Source organism: Leptidea sinapis, chromosome 17, assembly GCF_905404315.1.
Source record: "Leptidea sinapis chromosome 17, ilLepSina1.1, whole genome shotgun sequence".
NCBI lineage: Eukaryota > Metazoa > Arthropoda > Insecta > Lepidoptera > Pieridae > Leptidea > Leptidea sinapis.
The window spans coordinates 3951815-3973480 of NC_066281.1; the positions used below are offsets into that span (position 1 = coordinate 3951815).

Here is a 21666-nt window from a genome sequence, read left to right on the forward strand (position 1 = left end):
TATTTTAGTAATGATCGCATACATTAATTCCCGCAGTCCATAACGATAAAATTATTGATAACACAATTAACATTACAACTTTAAAATTTTCTGTATTGTCTCAACAGTTTAGTATAGTAAAATAACAGAAACCTAGTTCATTATGCTTTGAATATTAAAACAATCATATCATAAAGTAAACATTGTCATAAATAACGAGATAATATACGTGTTAAACGTTGGAATGAATTCATACAACTTCACAGACTGCTTGGCGCTAATCGCGCGGGCTATTTCCGTCGCACCCCTATTTTTAAACTATACCCATCTCGCTCATAACTTTCCTTCACTTTCCTCGCGCATGCGCGGTGATTAGGAATACACGTGCGTATTAAGCTCCTATTAGTTTCTGATCGCCTGGTATAAAGCGCGCCTAGGGCGGGCGTCGCGTCGCCGCCCAGAGTATCTGCCGCCCTAAGGGGCTCCCTCTTGTCAGAAGCCCCTACGTACGCCGACGGGCAGGACTGTTTCGTAAATCAGTCGAAGTAATAAGCCACGTGCTTCCATCGGATACGTTTCAACTTTGTATCGTTAGTTTTCATCGACTTTAATACTTTTAAATAATCTGTTAAAGTATTATTGTGGTCAATGTGTACTTTTGAAGTTTATTAAAGGTGTTTTTAAATAGGTGCAGTTTCGTCGTTGGTATATAGAATTTCCGGTGCAGCCATCAAAATGAGAAGACAAATATCAGCACCAGGTAAGTTGAGATATTATTAAACCCATAATATTACATAAATTGTAATTTAGTAGCAAAAATCAAAATTTGTTTAATAATAATTTCAGGTATTCTGTATTTTCATAAAAAGTTTTGGTTTTAAGTTCAATAACAGTTTAATCTATTTGGTGGTAATTTCTTTTGCTGCAAAATATTAAGAATTATCAAAAAAATATGTTATATATAAAATTCTAATGCCGCGGCGTTTGTTATCAAACTCTTTCGAACCGGGTAAACCAATTTGTGTGAAATTTTGTATCGGGTATGTCTGAGAATCGGCCAACATCCATTTTTCATATCCCTAAATGATAAGGGTCACCACTAAAAATTTTTTTTGACAATTTATTTTATTTTATTATGATTCAATATTAAAAAATACATACGACTTCAAATTTTCACGCGCCTACTATCAACACCTATTTATGGATCGCGATTTTTATATTATTCTGTTCCAAAACTGATCCGCAACAGGGTTGCAAGATGGCAATCGAATATAACGATTATTGTAGTACGATAAATATTATGTACGAAATATTTGGTAGGTCTGAGAATCGGTCGTCATCTATTTTTTATACCCCAAAATATTTTAATAATTAATTATTTTTATTACTTTATATGACAATACAATGTTTGCTGGGTCAGCTAGTAATCATATATAATTCTTTCATCTCATAACATTTATTTATTATACTACCACTTTGTCGTTTTTTGTTTTTAAATATAACACTTTTTAATGAATTTAAACGCGTGTATTTATAACATTACATTTTGCGTAAAAGTCAGATGCAACAATAACTTCATGCACAGCACTAATAAAAAAAAATTATAACATCGACTATGATAATTATAATATAAATTCTCATCTATTCTTATTATTATCAATATTTTCAAAAAAGCAATTTCCTGATTTTTTACTCAAAATATTTAAAAGGCTGATGACTGATGACTAGAGTTGATTCTGTGAGCGAATTTAAGAATAAGAATAATTTATTCCATGCCACACACATAAAAATACAATGTAAATTATTACCCCCTTATTCACAATAGTCTGCTAACTTAAAGCATTGCTAATTCTCACTCTGTCTTCTTCAATTGACCTAAGTCAGAAAGAAAAATAACACTCTGTAGCAGCTGTTTTAAGTTTGCAGACCATTATGAATAAGGGGTTTAATATATATTCCCAATCCTAACATAATAAAAATATATGCTGTGTGGCAAAAGAAAAGGGCGATGCTCAGCTTGTGCTGTAAACCATTACTGGCTGCAGCGCTAATTTTCAACATCTACCCGGTTAAATAAAATTAAAAAAAAAAAGAAAAAAAACGCACATTAAAACACTTACATGTCTGCCATATAAAAATAAATTTGTAAACATATTTAAGTAAAATACTATAAATATTATAATGAATGTGATAAAACAGAAATATATTTTTATTAAAGTAGTGTCCAGTGTATCTGCAACTTAATTTAAGCTAGTCGCTAACATTTCGCAATCCGAATGTCGAATATATTTTTTAAAGCAGAATCGAAGCTATAAGAAGGACCATACAATATTCCTAGCAACAAATAACGTGATATTTTACCGATATTTTAATTATTAATAAAACCAGCATCAATCAATCTGGCGTACCCCAGTATCAGCTCGATCCATTTGACCGCGTGCAACGTAGAGCAGCTCGAATCGGGGACCCAGTGCTCTATGAACGGCTGGATCACTTTGGGGGTTGCGAAGAGATATCGCTTCATTGTATGTCTTCTACCGTATTTATCACCGAATTCCACCTTCGCACGACACGCCACAAGTTAGGATATCATCCCCACCATCTGCGTGCGGTTTCAAGGAGCGTTGTACAAAGCTGTGGAATGAGCTTCCTTGTTCGATGTTTCCGGGACGATACGACATGGGTACCTTCAAAAAAAGCGCGTACACCTTCCTTAAAGGCGGCAACGCTCCTGCGATCCCTCTGGTGTTGCAAGAGATTATGGGTTGCGGTGAATAATTAACACCAAGTGGGGTATACACTCGTTTGTCCTCCTATTCCATAAAAAAAATCCAATAATTTAATATTATTGCCGTCTTACTTAAATTAGTCTGATTAATGGTGAAATTAAGGGAAGATCTTAACAAAAAACATCGCTCGAACTTAAAATGAAAGTTCATTGAAAGCATCCTTCCAAAATGATTGATCTTGACTACGATGAAAATTTACTAATTAAGGTTTATTAAATAGTATTCAAAGGGTATTATGAATCATGTTATCTTTTTATATATGAAAATTTCGTGTCACGTAGTTGGTCCGCTTTAAACTCCTAAATTAATGTACCGATATTCATAAATTTTTTTCACTGTGTGCAATTTGATCAAACTTGAGAGATATAATAGCTTTTTATTTCAATTGATCCTTATTTTTTTTAATTTATTTACGTAGGAATAAATTAATTCTGTATTAATTATCTAATTGCAATTATTCGAGATAGAATATCACAATTATTCTGTATTTGAGCAAGGACTACTTTAAACATAATATATTTTTTAATATGAATTTTTTTTTAAGAATGAGCTTTATAAAATTCCCATTCTTCTGTTTATTACTTGCACTAATTTTTTATTTCTTCTCAGCAAAAGCTTCATATCCTAGAAGTATCTAAACGATGTTTTTGCAGCAAATTGTTAGCGATTTACTTGAGTATAATCATATATATTATTATTATAATTAATAAAATTAGTTCAACAAAAATTAAAAAACACGCTATGGTTCAAAAGATAATGGTTGAAATTTAAAATTTAGATCAATTCCTGTCTTAACGACGATAGATGAAAAATATATATTAATTATCAAAAATCTTAATTTATAAATTTTAAAAATGGAATAATTTTATCAAATTAATGTATTGTCATCGGTCCTCAATAAATCTTCGAAGTTTGAACGACATCTGGCCGTTTAAAGTTGGTCAAAATTGCGCCCAAATGAGACGGTTACAAACAAACATACATACAGGTGAATCTAATAAAAAACGTGTAATAACGATCTATATAGCTCAGTGAACCTTCCTCGAAAAATATGAGGAGTTACCTAAATCTTAAATGCATAATAAATAAGATTAGTTAGCTGTTTAACCTCATTCCTGCCGCCGAATTCCACCTTTGCACGACACGCCACAAGTTAGGATATCATTCCCACCATCTGGATGTGTGGCGGTGCGGTTTTCAAGGAGCTTTCTTCAACGTACTCCAAAGCTGTGAAATGAGCTTCATTGTGCGGTGTTTCCTGTACGTTACGACATGCGTACCTTCAAAAAGAGCGCGTACAGCTTCCTTCAAGGCCGGCAACGCTCTTGTGATTCCTCTGGTGTTGCAAGAGAATGTGGGCGGCGGTGATCACTTAACACCAGGTGACCCGTACGCTCGTTTGTCCTCCTATTCCATAAAAAAAAGATTAATCCATCTACAGTTTAAAATAATTCAATCGCCATAAATGCTAATATTTTAAAGTTATTATTTGAGAGTAGTACCTAAAAACTTATTTTTTTTTAATGATATTACTGAATTTTACCTTTGTAATGTGTGTTAATAGTTAAAAAACCTATGAAAATTTAATATTAATACTCAAGCATTTGTGTGCCGATTAAATTAATTTCATTTCATTGATTGTGATCCTGATACTGATCTAGCCCCGGTTTCCTAAAATAAGATCTAACATTTTTTTATAAAAATAAGGGGCGAAACGAGCAGGACGTTGAGCTGATGGTAATAGATACGCCCTACCCATTACCTAAAATGCAGTACCACCCAGGATTCTTGAAAAACCCAAAAATTCTGAGCGGCACTACGATTGCACTCGTCACCATGAGACATAAGATTTTAAGTCTCATTTGCCCAGTAATTTCACTAGCTACGGCGCCTTTCAGACCGAAACACAGTAATGTTTACACATTACTGCTTCACGGCAGAAATAGGCGCCGTTTTGGTACCCATAATCTATCCGGCTTCCTTTGCAAAGGAGCCTCCCACTGGTGAAATTAATTTTTGTTTCCGAGTCATGTCAGATTATAGTTATAATGTTACCTATGTGTGTTGTATTAAATGTAGTATTACCCATAGTGATAAACCTTATTAGGGGATATTTAATATATTGAGTGATAGCCCATGTATCAATACCCATAAATGCTAATTTCATATTATTGTTTATAAAATGAATTAAAACGGATCACTGTTGAAGAATTCATTTGAATGTTCATCCAGCTCCTGTATATCATAATATGGCATATATTGCAATCCGAACGAAACATGTAATTATTGAAATCTGCATGATAAGAGAAGATAGTTTTAGTTATTTGGTCGTAACAAATAAACATAATATTTAATAGTGATTTTTTAAAAGATGCATTGCATTGAAGACATTCGATTTAAATCTGCATGCAAAATTTCAGATCAACTGGAAACTTGTATAAATCCCGCCAATAAAGAATCTATTCTAAAATGGTGGCGAAACAGGTGGCACTGACAGCGAAACAGGGATGGCAGATAGAGCGAATCATTGGTAGTTGCCATTTTGGAATCGTTCCTTAAATGGCACGAATTATAAGTGAGTTTACTTGCAATATTTGGTTACAAGAGACAAGACATCTGGAATCGAACCGGGGTCTTCTGCTTTCCGGATCACCAAATGTCCCATCTGAGCTATTAAAGTCTTGTACGAGTATATAATGGCGAAATTTACCTTTGTATTCTAATTTTATTGTAGCAGTTTCTCATTAAAACACGAATAAAACTACATTTTTAAAATTGATACCTATCTAGATCGACTTCTCGCCCCCTAAACTACCTGCATACTAAATTTCATTAAAATCGTTGGAGCCGTTTCCGAGATTCAGATTATATTATATTTACAAGAAGTGCTCGCTAAAAGATATAAGATATTATAAGAAATATAAGCACATTAACATACAGATGTACGATTATTTTATTATATAAGTTTCCAATATGCAAAAGCTTTTAATAAAAAGCCCCGTGCCGTAATTAGAATCCCTAATTTATTAGATATAATAACTTAAGTTTGATAAATGACAGGAAACGAAGAAGGTCATAATGCTTTTAAGTTTACAACGTAATTAGAGCCTATCGGAAAGTTTCGATGTCATTTTAAGCCTTAGAAATGAAGCAAATAATAAATGATAATTTCATTATTTGCTTACCGTTTAGACAAAACAGTTTAAAAGTGTTTTTAAGTTTAGATTTAAGCTATACTGTCGTCGAAAATATATATATAAAAACAAAAGTACTACGTTATTCAAAAGAATTGTTAAAAAACGTTTGTGTGGTAAAGGTTACTATAACATAAATGACTTTCTTAATGATACAACAGAGTGGGAATGGAGCGACCGCCCTCAGGCTATTAAATAATTTAATTGCACGATATTACTTTGTAAACATATTTTTCGATTAAAAAAAAAGCCCGCTGAGTGTGTTGCGCCTGTTCTTCTCAAGTCTGAGGCATTCATTTTGGAATGGGTGGTAGTTTTTGACTTTCAATAAGTGATGTCACATCCTATTTTGAATTTGAATTTGAATATAGCTTAACTAGCTTCTACCCGCGACGTCGTTCCTTTGGACGCTTAAAAGCAGAAAAATATATGAATATATTCTAGATATAGCGTGAAAATAAACAAATAAATAAATAAAAATAAGTAGACAGCATGTTGTCCTGACGTCTTGTTAAGATTGCATATTTGAATTAAATTTATTCCGTAGTTCTCAGTTGGTCACCGCCGTAACCATTAAAAATGTGAAAAGGCCAGAAGGCATAAAAGGCATTTATTTTCTCAAAATTGATTCCTTTAGAATTCTCTTTGATGTCATTTCTAATATACTAGATACTACTACCGCTTCGGAAACAAATGGCTCTCCCAGCATTATTTTTTTGCGCTCTTTTCAATAAAAATATACAATATTGTACAGTCATTTCTATCGCTATAAAATAATCATAATCAACTCAAGGTGAGTTATGAGTGATCCGATCTGTACACGCTGTCTGTCAATGGGACGTCGTATAAGCTAGAAAGCGATAGAAGTCTGTATGGAAATTTCAATTCACGCGTCCCAATATAAGGCGATAAGAATGACTTATCGGGTATATTGGGATAGCTTCAGATTATTGTAAGCTAATTCATGACAGTAAAAGGTAGTAATTTATCTCTATCCGTAGATAGTATATTGGGAACGGCCTTTAGTCGGTAGCCAGACCTGACTACCTTACAAACTATTTGTTTTGTATATTACAGACATTGTAAATCACTCTAATTGATTGAAAAGAGTCGCCGTTAACTTTCTTATATGTTCTGCACACGAGCTCAACTTTTTCCGAACATATGGTAATCTATATATATAAAAATGAATTGCTGTACGTTTGTCTCGCTAAGACTCGAGAACGGCTGGGCAGATTTGGCTAATTTCGGTCTTAAATTATTTGTGGAAGTCCAGAGAAGGTTATAAAGGTGAATAAATATAAAAATGCTCGGAATTAAATAAAAACAACAATTTTGTTTTTACTTTGATGTGTCAAATTGAAAGAATAGTTTAAAATGAATAAATAATTAGAATCCTTATACGTGTGCGAGAACTTTCTGTACTTCGGTTATCTTTTGTGATACTGACATTTCAAGCTATGTGCTTATTTTGTTGATCTTTTGTGATAGTGACACTTTACTGCTAAGTGCTCGAGAAGTGCTTTCTCACTTTCATTTGTTACAATTAACGATGCCGAAGAGAAGAATACCTGACTTAGGTCGTCGCAGTCAATCAAATGTGCAAAGAGTTACCTCACGTTTTAACCGCAATGATAACCAGAGAGAGACAGACCAAGAAAATAGTTGCTTACATGGCAATACAACGTTTGCTGGGTCAGCTAGTTAAAAATAAATTATTTATAGTGATAGAAGCGCATCATTTAAGCCTAATTAAATAAAGTTTATTTGACTTTGACTTTGAAATTAAATCTTCATTCGACCTTATTACCGGATAGACTAGCTTATTGCTACTGTCCCAGAACAGCAGTATACTTAATTAGTAGCTACGCAAACATATCACGGAAATTATATTCTAGACTCCTGTTTAAATGGTTAATGGATGAAAAAATATAGTGTATAGTGTAAGTTAACTTTACTAACTTAAAGACACTGCAACAAATTTAACATTTAAAAGGCATAAAAGGCATTTATTTTCTCAAAATTGATTCCTTTAGAATTATTTTTGATATCATTTCTAATATGCTTCTACTACCGCTTCGGAAACAAATGGCGCACTGAGAGAGAAAAAGCGGCGCAAGAAACTCTCCCAGCATTTTTTTTGCGCTCTTTTTAACCAAATATACAATATTGACTCAGGCTGTCAGATCACTTATATATTCAGCTGTGGAGTAGAAGAATTTACGACACAGCCATTTTTTAATAAACCTTTTAAATTTATTTATAGATAATGCCTCAACAGTGGCTGGGACTTTATTATAAAAGTGTGTAAATTTACTCTTAAAGCTATTATGTATCTTATGAATTAGTTACAAGCAATTTATTTATAATCTATACTGTATTCGAAGCAATAAATTTAATTTCTATTCATTTCATCGTTCATTATCCTCGTCGAGACTAACATTGGCCAGCTTTCTCGTTATTATCAATGCCAACTTAAGTATTTATTTATTCAGTAACGTGCCAAGTAAACATTAAATAGGTCGGCTACAGCATCACATTATGCGGGCCGGGCCTCGTAAGCCTCTCTCATTCGTGCTTTGATAAACGTTACACAGTATAAAATCTATGTATTTTCACTGGGTATTTTTAAAATAAACAATCCGAAGTCCGATAAATGTGTGATGCAAAGCCAACCCTTCGGTGTGAGAGGGTGCCTTAAATCCCTCACCCGCATGAGGATTCCACCCCTTAAGGACCTTGAGGATGTATTTAAGTAAGGCTAAGCATTTACTAAAAAAAGTTCAATTTTAATTCATCAATATGAATCATAAAATATATAACAGATAATTATGTTTCCCTTATTTTATATATATATCACCAGAGCTGAACTAAAAAAAAAAAAATTCAAGTAGGCGTTATTTTGCGGAAATCCATAATCATTCATTTCATTCATTCATAGATTTCATTTCGTTTCATTTTATTTCATATCTATTCAACTCCGCTAAATATGTAGCGAACTCCGCTAAATATGTAGCGAACTCCGCTAAATATGTAGCGAACTCAACTAAATATGTAGCGAACTCCGCTAAATATGTAGCGAACTCCACTAAGTATGTAGCGAACTCCACTAAGTATGTAGCCAACGCCAAATATTTGCTGCAATGTCATTAAAATGCTTTAAAATGGATGTAAATCATTAACTTCCCAAAAATTCGGGAAGTTATTTGTTTTCGGTCCTAGGAAGCTTCGCTAACTATTCCCACGATCATGTGCATACGTCTGTATGTATGTATTTGTGTGTGTATGTAAGTATGGATGTATATAAACCTCTTATAACTTTGAAACCTCAAAAGATGTACGAACATTTTTTTTCATATTTGAATTTTTTTGGTATAACTTTTATACTGCTTTACCAATCGATTCCAAAAACTAATCAGCTCTTAACATCAACAAACCACGTCGATTACCAACGAGCCGGTCAAAATCGGTTGATTCATTCGTGAATTATTATTGACGAATGAAAACCGAAAAAACTGATGTTTTGGAATGACTTTAAAATTCCAAGGACGATCAACTAAAACTCAGTTCAATTCTTTATGAGGTTAAACAAACTGCGTTGAATGCCGCAACAAAATAACACAAATTCTATTATCGTCATAAATACAACTTGAAGCGTTTACGTATGGGATTAACGGGAAGTTATAGGAATGGCATCAGGCCTTAGGGTGAACCGTTTTCCTAATTTTTATTTAGTGTATCCTACTCAATATGATTTAAATATTAAGCGGGGCCTGTTCCAACAAAATAATTGCCTTGCTCTGGATGTTTGTAGGATACTTCAAAGATCTCTTTGTCTGACCCGTCGCAACCCTATATACCAACAATGACTCGGTCAAGTATTACAAAATTTGAAAATGATTTAAATTCAAATTCAAATATTTTTATTTTGAATAAATTAGATTCAAAATCATATCAATCACACTTATTGAACGTCAAAAAACTACCACCCATTCAAAATAGACTGCCTCAGACTTAAGAAGAACGGGCGCAAGAAACTTTAAAAGTTTATTCTATTATGTTCAAATTTTATCTATTTAATGTAATCAATTATTTAATATAAACCGAATTATATCTATTAGAAAGAAGCATTACATTATAACATACAACTCATAATTTTGTAAAATATCCACTTGTGATAGTTTCGGATAATAATTAAAGAAACAAGAAAATATATTTACGAAAAAAAATACGAAATCTGAACTATTTCGGGGCTTTCATCATCTCTTCATTCAAATGATGTCCACTGCAACTGGATAAAGACCTGCATTGTGTCCTCTTAACTTAGTAATTTTCTATTAAGTTTCCGATTAATTATCTGAAACACTGTTTAAAAACAAATGTGTTTAGCATCAGAGTACATTTTTGTGTGAAAAATAAAAATTAAGATATTTTAATAATTTTATCTTAGATCATGAATAAGTCCAGATGGACTATGAAAACGATGTTTATAGAGTTAACCTCTATTTTGACCAATGCCCGCACCAAACCATAAAGTGTTTTACCAGAGGGATGCCCAGGATGCCGGCTAGATTATGGGTACCACAACGGCGAATATTTCTGCCGCGAAGCAGTAATGTGTAAGCATTACTGTGTTTCGGTCTGAAGGGCGCCGTAGCTAGCGAAATTACTGGGCAAATGAGACTTAACATCTTATGTCTCAAGGTGACGAGCGCAGTTGTAGTGTCGCTCAGAATTTTTGGGGATTTTCAGGAATCCTGAGCGCCACTGCATTGTAATGGGTAGGGCGTATCAATTACCATCAGCTGAACGTACCGCTCGTCTCGTCTCTTATTTTCATAAAAAAAAGGCGAGTGTAATACGTAGCTTGTCACGCACACTATAGTATTTAAACCTGGCCTGTTTTTATCGGTTGTCTAACAGCAAGGGACTCTATGTAGACGTTTAAATTATCAAAGAATTTAATTTGTTGTTGTCCACTTTTTTTTGTGACGTCTAACAAAAATTATTTGTTGTGTAACACATGCATAATCTACTCGCAGAAGCCGTCCATATATATACGTACATTGCATATTTATAATAATAATAATAATAATAATAATAAAAAAGCCTTTATTCACTCTAATTTCATATATATCACTCAATAAAAATACAGATCTCCGCCAAACTGCATTGCAGTTTTTTGGCAGAGAAACAGCTCCCAAAGTTGTATAGATATTACAATTACCTCCGGCTTTCTTTTCAGTTTTTTTAGCAAATGAGCTAGAATGTTCCTTTTATACTCACTTTTGGTATTGTAACAGTTTTGGTACAAGAAACCTTCTAGCACGTTCACCATAATAATTCTGCGTTCTAGGTACAGACAGCATATACATTTCTTTGCTACGACTATTGTAGTTATATGCAATAGGATTTTGATAACAATTTTTTAATTATATATATTACATATTGCATCCAAGCCTCTCAGATAACGTAGCGTCTAGGCTGAAATGGTATCAACTATACGTAGTCTGGTTTGATTACGCGCTGTCCAAGTTCTGGCAGGAATTGGATCATTTCTGAGTCCTATCCACGTGCAGGTTATCACAACAATTCATTTGCTCCTTTCAAGTGCGTCAACATCTCCATTCCGTTAGTGACGTGGCTATTAGTGAATGAAGGAATAAATGAAGGTTGAATGAAAGTCGACATACAGACTTTTGAAGTTATGCGTCTTTTGGTGCATAAGGGAATTATTTTCAGTGAATTTTTTACAATGCGCGCGCACACCGTTACGCAAATTCGACACCCTGACGTTAGCTGGTCAACTAGACCATATTTTGTATTTATTCTTCTCGGTCGGTTACCATTAAAGGTCATGTCCTCTGTAGACAAGTGTTTAAATAACGATTTTAACCAGATGTCCTCCCTACATCCAGTTTTTTTTCGCCGGTATGCTAAGCTGGAGGCCACTAAGATTGGTAGTTTTGTTTAGTTGAAAAATCTCAAAGTTCTTTCCCTTCCCTTTGCCTTTATTTTATTTCGAGAGGAGGAATATACAATTACGTATTGAAGACCCCGTAGCGGAACCCATATGTCGGCCTCGTGTGTAAGCCCCTACAGACTAAAAACCTCCTCTGTGCTGATAGCCCTAAAGGCTTTTACAGCGAACCCGGGCGGGGCCCTTTGGCACCAGTGCAGTTTTACTTACAACTGAAATCAAACGGATAACAAGCGAAAACTCACTTACTATGCTTAAATAAATGTGTATGTCAATAATAGAGACGACTTTATAAAAATAGATTCGCTGTTGATCTGAAAATCTGATTTTCAAATAATTTTTCATGCAAATTCAGCAGTAAAAGTAATCCTTCAAACGGAATGTTATACGCCTCAATATAAAAGCCATACATAAAACTGCTCATTAAGTTTGTAATTTCATATAAAAATTAATATGGCCCATATAAAGGTATGTTAACGATATGGAAATCTATAAAATTTTTTACTAACGTGTTGGCTATTAAGATGGTTTTGATGTCTGATGGTTCGTTAACATTTTAAATAATAAAAATATAATTGCGATATTCTTTTAGTTTAGTGTATGACTTCAATATTGTCTATTTGCTATGTTTTTACAGTGATAACCCTCACTTCTAGGATTAATACAAAAATAAAATTTGAGCCAACCGTTCAAGTGACGTATCGTCATAAAATCTTGTATGAGTTGTTCAACTCTTCATCTACAGGATTGACTTTACAGTTGCTAACCTGCTTTACCCCAATATTATTGTATTTAACTAACATTTTCGAGTGAGTTGAACATGCCATATACCAAATTAGATTCATTCTCTTTTGTGGTAAATATTAGGTTGGGGAAGAGTATTGTTTGTATATAGACAGCATTGTTTGTCCTTTAATATAATGATTTAAATCAACAGTATTACGTAAGTGTTTGTTATTCTTTCATACATTAACTACGTTTATTATTTTTATTAATGAGGCGTGTAAATAGCCTACAGATTAACAAAGCTTCTTAAAAACAAATTAAGTACCAAAAAATGTATGTGGAGTAATGTAATAGTATGGTAATGGTAATATAGTAATGGCGGCTCAAGTATTATATTAATATGTTCCTAATGATGAATCCTCGAAAAACACCAATATAATAGAATAATCCACAGCAATATAAGCCCACGTGCCTTGGCTGCTGGTGCTGTGATTCCACTCAGACAGGGAGATCCAGTGGCTGCCGGCCGGCGAACCTTGGATCCTATAAAATCCACCGGTGGAGTGGTTGAAATTATTATTTCTAAATTATTTTTTAATATTGAAAACAGGCATTGACGCTTCACCATACAATTTGAAACGTATGGAATTAGCGGGAGGTTGCAGGGAATTGGCTATATTATGGGTACCACAACGGTGCCTATTTCTGCCGTAAAGCAGTAATGTGTAAGCATAACTGTGTTTCGGTCTGAAGGGAGCTGGTGAAATTACTGGGCAAACGAGACTTAACATCTTATATCTCAAGGAGACGAGTGCAATTGTAGTACCACTCAGAATTTTTGGGATTTTTCAAGAATCCAGAGCGGCACTGCATTGTAATGGGCAGGGCGTATCAATTACCGTCAGTTGAACGTTCTGCTCATCTTGTCCCTTATTTTCTTAAAAAAAAATATAGAAGTGAACACTTAGAGCTTTAAGTATTGAAATTTGTTATTTCGAAACAAAAACACTATTTAAACTATGTACAGTATATACACATTCAACATTTAACTAAATCCATTCAATTTTACACTTATAAGATATACACAGGACTAATGTTGCACAGTACGTCAGCTGTATAGCTACAGGTATACTGCTATGAGTTTGTCGGTGACGCGTATCCATAAAATTTTCCCCTACCAAAAAGTGGCCAACGTGGATAAATAATATAATAAAAACTTTTATCTCAGATAACTAGGACCCATTGTTAGTAAACTTATATAATCTAATTGTGTTAATAATTATATGTACGAAGTGACATATTTATTTTTATTAAATGGCCAACATACAGACAGTCTCCGCTGTCGGCAATCGCCTTCAGATAACTGCTACTGCTGCATCGTATTCGGCGGAGAACGACCTCTGCAAACATAGCTGACATGCTACAAAAACGTGGCAGCTTCAACAGTGCTCTGAAAAATAATAAAAGTATACAGGTGTCCCAAAGTTATGGTATTCACCATAAAATGATAAGAAAATCAACAGGCAGCGGACTCATTAAAAGATTGGCGATTTGCGTAAGACAAGAGATATCACATTTTGAGCATTTAATTAATTAATTTACAAATAATACCCACTTAATTGACTACTTTCTGTTAAAATACTATGTTACTTAAGAAGAGTTATTAGTGTTTGGCCATCCTTTCGATTGGCATCATAAAAGTAGAGGTGTATTTTTTTACATTTCAGTCGGTTCGATTCCCAGACGAGGCAAGTAATTTTTAGAAGATCTTTGAATGCAGAAGTACTAACTTTTTAAAATAACATAAAGTCTTCTTTCAGTAAAATAGCCTATCTTCGATATTTAAGGTTCTTTCCCTTCATGTCCCATAACTTTGGGACACCCTGTATGTATGTAATGTATAAATATATAGAAGGTTTTACAAAAAAAAAGCATAAATTTATAAAAAACAAAAGTTATTGCAGTGGAATGAAATAATTTTATCACACTGTATAATAATTGTCGCTGCAAACTTTAAAGCGGATTCATGTGCGGTTGTGGGAGTTTCACATGACGTCACCAATTCTATTTATAGAATGGTAAGTTTGTTGTGGTGAGACACTATAAATAAATTCCCAGGGGGTCCACTGCTTAAGCTTGCCATAACAATGTTTGTACACATTAATGTTAACTTGAACTTGGAGTATGTATAGTTTTCCAACTTTATTTTAAACTAATAAACTATACCTACATACCTAGAACCATAAGTTTTTGGATCTGAAACTATAGACTTAAAAAATATTAGTGTTTAAGTAACCAAAGCGTGCGAAAAAACGTAAGCGAATCTTTCGTTACTGTAACAGATTTTGATTGGCAAGTCATAAACAGTCAGCCACGCTTGGCATTAGCTGATTAGTATTTTTTTTTATGGAATAGGAGGACAAACGAGCGTACGGGTCACCTGTTGTTAAGTGATCACCGCCGCCCACAATCTCTTGCAACACCAGAGGAATCCCAGGAGCGTTGTCGGCCTTTAAGGAAGGTGTACGCGCTTTTTTTGAGGGAACCCCTGTCGTATCGTCCCGGAAACACCGCACAAGGAAGTTCATTCCACAGCTTTGTAGTACGTGGAAGAAAGCTCCTTGAAAATAATAATAAATAAATAAGTATTTTGAAAACTAACACACACATTGACAATCAAATTAGGTCATTTATTATCGGGTTATTAGGTCGTCTGTATGCAAGTTTAATCTAAGTCGGGTTAGACCATGAGCTGTTGACGTCACAATACCTCGATTGCTTCATCATCATTTCAGCCGGAAGACGTCCACTACTGGACAAAGGCCTGCCGCAAAGATTTCGTAGAGGTAAAAAAACTAATTATTTTTAAGCTTTAATGCGTAACTACGAAAAAGAATATTAAGGTACGAAGAAATTATATAATAATAATTATGTAATAAGTCAAGAAACCTAGAGAACCAAAGTCACCAACATAGCTCAGGTGATTGTGGGGCTGAAGTGGCAGTGGGCAGTTAGTTCGATGGCCGTTGGGGCAGTAAAGTCATCTAATGGCGACCACGTACCGGAAGACGCAGTGTTGGTAGGCCTCCCACAAGATGGACAAACGATCTGGTCAAGATCGTCTAAATAGATTGGATGAGGGCAGCGCAGGACCGATAGTCGAGGAATTCTTTGGGGGAGGCCTTTGACCAGCAGTAGACTTCTTCCGGCTGATGAAGATGATGATGATGAAGTGAAGAATCTAATCTATTCATCCTTAAAGAGTCCCTCTTTAAGAAGAACGGAAAGCTTTAGCAAGTAGGACTCGCATAGCAAGAGTTTTGTACCTCCTTTAAAGGTGATCATTCTACATCTTGAGGAATTTAAAAATACATTTATACACATTTTTAATTGCATAGCAGCCATTTTGAAAGTATCTCAGGCTGTCAAAATTAAGTTAATGAGACTGTCTACTAAAAAACATACGGATTATCATCGGAGTATTAGTAACGGCTGTTTTCAATTACCTATCTATCCATAGTTTAAATTACTAGAGGTAGACAAATTTATCCTTTTACGCTTACTTACATTTCAATAGCCTATCGACATAGGGCATTGGACTATTATATTGGACATAACTATGGATAAATATGATCTTGTCATTAAACGGTGACAGCAATGTATCCGTGACTAGAGATACGTTATTGAAAACGGCCGTAAATGGAGTTTCAATTGGAACGCGAAAGAAACTACGTTAGTATATTACAGGCCTAGAATGTAATCTGATCCCAACTATAAAAACTACACAGTTCCACAATTTCATAGAGATTGTCAGCCAATAGAAACAATACCGTCTGAAATAGTGCTCCGGGAAACTTCCATTCAGATACTCCTCGCATTTTATTTTCTATCTACTGGGGAACCGATATTCGTATTAAAACTTTGTAAATATCTCCTGGATTCTAGATACAGTTCGAATTGGATTGCTTAAGATATAAACTATTCCTGAAGCGAAATATTCATAATGAGATGAGATAAATTAAATGGAATTGTAGATTCCGATAAAGTTGCAATCAGAGCACTGAACCAGTTTTTATTTTATACAGATTTTGATTTTAGTTCTCCAGTCGCAACCTGACTCGATAATCCTACTAATATTATTAATGTGAAAGTTTGTATGTCTGGATGTATGTTTGAACTTCTTTAACGCAAAATCTAATGAATAGATTTTGATGAAACTTTACAATAATATAGCTTACACACCAGAATAACAAATAGGCTATAATTTATAAAACTATAGTGTGAATTATACAAAATATAAAAGAAGTGTGATTGTTACTAATGAATACAACTAGCGCCATCTCTTATCAACTAGCAAGCACAAGATCAATACAATTTATATGGCAAAACAACGTTTGCCGGGTCAGCTAGTGTTAAATAAAACTGTTACAGGTAAAACTTGATACGACAATTTCGGTGCCAATTATGGTCTCATAGAGACAGAGGGATAGAAGAAACGCCTCGTAGTTTAAAAGTCAAAGTGAAATATTTTTATTCAAGTAGGTTAACACAAAAACACTTTTTAATTGTTAATTTTTTTTTACACTACCTATGATTCTTAGAGTTCTTTTCCTTGAACATTTACTCTTTTTAATTCATTCTATACTTTAATAGCAATTTCTGTACTATACTCTTATAATTAACAATAAAATTTACATACAGGTCAAAACCATTAAAACTAAACGGCAATTGAAATAACCTATAAGAAAGCTGTATGAAGCAGTAACTTAAAAATTTATTATGGAAAAGGTTATAAATGGTATGGTAGTTACTTTTTACTTTCTATGAAATAGTTTATATTATTTAAATATCTAATAAAGACTCATATATTGCAGCACTTTACAAACTAATTTGTTATGTACGAGGGGAGGTCAAAAAGTTCGCGGAATGACTGGGAAAAAAGATGAAATGATACATTATGTTATTTTTCCTTTTCAATATATTCCCCCTTAACACGAATACATTTTTGGGATCTGGCATATAACTTATTAATACCGTCGAAAAAATAGGTTTTGTCTTGGGCGTCAAAATACGCCGAAATCGCCGACTTGACTTCATCATCGTCTCTAAATTTTTTTCCACGCAGCTCTTTCTTCATCTTTGGGAATAAATAAAAATCGCTAGGGGCCAGGTCTGGACTGTAGGGTGGATGGCGTAGTTGTTCAAAACCGCATCGATGAATGGCAGCCGTCGCAACATGACTCGTGTGAACGGGCGCGTTGTCGTGCAAAAGGAGTACACCTTTTGTCAGTTTTCCTCTTCTTTTTTCTTTAATAGCTTCTTTTAATCGGTCCAATAGGGAAGCGTAGTACTCTCCCGTTATAGAAACACCACGTTCTTTATAATCGATCAAAAGAATACCTTCAGTATCCCAAAAAATAGTCGCCATGATCTTTCCGGCCGATTGCGACACTTTAAATTTTTTTGGGGGTGGTGTGCCTTTTTTGTGCCACTGCATCGACTCCTGCTTTGACTCAGGCTCATAGTGGTGAACCCAAGTTTCATCACCGGTTACAATTCGGGCCATAATTTCTTCCCTAACTTCTCCACAGCGGTCCAAATACTCGCGGGAACAGTTGACGCGCTCACGTTTTTGCAGCGGCGTGAGCATTCTCGGGACCCACCTTGAACACACTTTACTCATGCCAAGATGTTGATGAAGAATATTTAAAATTGTGGTTTCTGATACTCCAACTGATGCTGCAAGTTGTTTCTTCTTCAACCTTCCGTCTTCCAATACAAGTTTTTCAACTTTTTCAATGATTTCCGGCGTAGTGGCCTCAATGGGCCGTCCAGGTCGAGGATCATCTTCAATTGACTCCCTTCCTTGCTTGAAAAGGCCGTGCCATTTGTAAATCATGGTTTTACCAGGAGCAGAGTCTCCGTAAACAGCTAACATCTCTTGCAAAATAGTTTGAGGCGTTTTTCCTTGTTTGGTGAGGAACTTTACGACGGCGCGATGTTCAATTTTCTCCATAGTGGCTAGTTTGTTCCCGATTTACTTGTTCACTCGTTTGTAACTCGAAAGCTAATGACCCAATTAGGCTAGAAATTGGCATATATAGTAATTATGAGTTACTCAAGTAGCGGCTACCTGGAGGAGCGACCTCACCCCCGCCAACCCCGCCATTCCGCGAACTTTTTGACCGCCCCTCGTATATCATAGCCATTGTAAAATAATCTATTTGATTGAAAAGAGTGGCCGTTGAGTTTCTTGATTGTTCTTCCCACGAGTTAAAATTTTTAAGAACATGTGGTAAATTCAGTACTTCAAAAGAAATATTTGTAGTGACGATTCAACAGCGCTTAGTTTGAGCTTAACTGAATAAAATTTAAAAAAAAATTCGTCTGACCAAACAAATTTATCGCTTGTGTACTAGTTCACTGTATTGTATGATTTTTTGAACAGAATTAGTTTAACATGACTTATCAATATATTTAGCCCATTTAATCTGTAATGTGTTTCTGGAAGGTTACTATCCGCAGATTTGCTCGCTGTACCGTGCCAATAAAAATTACACTCTTTAAAGCTTACTGCACCTCATTTTACACGAGCAGTCTGTGGGTTGACTATGCGCAGAAGCAGTACAATACCCTGCGTGTTCAGTATGCGTTCAGAATGTTATTGGGGCTGCCAAGATACTGCAGCACGTCGGGGATATTTGCTGAGGCACACGTAAATTATTTTTACTCGACTATGCGTAAGTGGTGTACGTCCCTGTTGCGTAGGGTCCGGGCTAGCCCCAGTGGTATACTGAGGGCATTTTCTCAAAGGTTTGATTGTCAGTACCTGAACCACTGCTGTGTGATACATGTGCTGACAAGTCGTTTCAGTAGCGGTCTATAACTCAATTAGTTTGGTTCACTTATAATAAGTAATATACATATTGAAGAAGCTATATTGAATTTTTATTGAAGACTACATACACTTCCGCCGTTACATAGGACCCTACTCTACATTATCATGTTGCCACGAGAGGTCACGGATTCGAGCTCCGCATCGTTCATAAATCTTGGTTACAAATTTAATTCTTATAATTAAACCCAGAAGTTCAGGATATCACTATAAAATATCAAATTGTAATAAAAAATTTTAATAAATAAATTTGGGCAACGAGCAACAGTGAGGACGGTAAAATGTGAATTGTACTTTTTTTTTATGAAAATAAGGGTCGAGATCAGCAGAATGTTCAGCTGATGGTAATTGATACGCCCTGCCTATTACAATGCAGTGCCGCACAGGGTTCTTGAACAAACCGAAAATTTTGAGCGGCACTACAATTGCAATCGTCACCTTGAGTCATAAGATGTTAAGTCTCATTTGCCCATTAATTTCTTGCTACGGCTCCCTTAAGATCGAATCACAATAATGCTTACACATTACTGCTTCACGGCAGAAATAGGCGCCGTTGTGGTACACATAATCAAGCCGGCTTCCTCCCACTGGTATCTTTTTAGCAAACGCATTAATTTGAGTTTAGGACTTTGAGTACTTTTAACATCGAGTAAGCGCCACCCACGCCTGTTGGTGACTAACATTACAAATTCAATGGCTCAGTTTTCATCAACATGTTTTGTCTTTAAGTCTCACTGCTAAGTATTACTCACTCCGGGCTCTCAGCTTGATTGATGGCCTACTTGTCATTTAAGTCGTCTTTTTATGTGCATCTTCTGAAAGCATTTTCGAGTTCAAAGCTAAGATATAAATGACTTAACATTAAAAAGTCTTTCATTGTTTTCCCACTGAAAACTGGAACAATAACTTTTTTATGCTAATTTTCATCAATCCCTTGCAGAATATAGGGTTAAAAGGCATAAAAGGCATATTTTCTCAAAATTGATTCCTTTAGAAATCTTTATGATGTCATTTCTCATATAAAGGGTGTCCAGCGGAAAATTTTGTTTTTTAAACTTAAATAAAAAACATATTATTAAACTCAAAATATTTATTATATTTTTAAAACAAAGCACGTTTCTGCGGATTTTATTTTTTAAAAATAATGTCCTCCAAGTGACGTCCATTTCGCGTAACACACTCTTGTAAGCGAACCCTCATATTGGCGAATACGCGCGAACACAGTGCTTGGGGGATTGCATCAATTTCACGCCGGATATTTTCTTGTAGGGCAGATATGGTGCGGGGATTATTACAGTAAACTTTGGACTTGAGGTATCCCCACAAGAAAAAATCACAGGGCGTCAAGTCAGGCGATCGTGGTGGCCAGGCTATGTCTCCGTACTTGCTTATTAATTTTCCAGGGAAAATGTCCCTTAACTTCGACATGGACACCCTGGAAGTGTGCGGGGTTGCCCCATCTTGCTGGAAATGTGTCCTATTGTTGCGTCCTGGAAAAACTTGCAATTGCGGCACTAAAAACTCATCAATCATGCGGCAGTATACAGAGGTATCCACAGTTTCCCCCTGATTAAAAAAATACGGTCCGATTATTCCTTGAGCTGAGATGGCGCACCATACTGTGGTTTTCGGGCAGTGCAAACTTTTCTGATGACGTTCTCTTGGGTTGTTGGGATTCCAGTAACGCATATTTTGCTTGTTTACGTAACCCCCGATGTGAAAATGTGCCTCATCGCTGAACAATATGTTTCCAAGTGTTCTGGGGGTTCGAAATCGTTGCAAAGCCGTTCTGGCGTACCTTTCTCTTGAAACATAATCGTTCTCATTCAATTTTTGGACAATTTGCATTTTATAGGGATGAAGCTTTAGTTTTTTTTTCAAAATCGTATGCACAGTTGACTTCTTAATGCCTGTAGAGGCGGCAATCTTTCTTACTGATTTCCTTGGATTTCTAAGAATTTCTTGACGCACCTGTGCCACTCGTTCTGGTGTTGCTGCCGACGTAGACGGTCCTGGTGGCGGCCTATTGATCATTGTCCCTTCTTCTCGAAATCTTTGCACCCACGTTCTGATAAGCTGCGTACTCGGACCATCGCTTAATCG

At 35.2% G+C, this 21666-nt stretch overlaps 1 protein-coding gene across 1 annotated transcript in view; it reads left to right on the forward strand.

Annotated features, from left to right (window-relative positions):
• Nucleotides 1-615: 615 nt before the first annotated feature.
• The window catches only part of LOC126969215 (dual specificity calcium/calmodulin-dependent 3',5'-cyclic nucleotide phosphodiesterase 1), a 514263-nt gene continuing 493212 nt past the window's right edge, over nt 616-21666 (forward strand). Inside the window, exon 1 of the mRNA XM_050814551.1 lies at nt 616-739. Within this exon, the coding sequence (XP_050670508.1) occupies nt 715-739 (25 nt within the window). The 5' untranslated portion in view covers nt 616-714. The remainder of the gene's footprint in view (nt 740-21666) is intronic.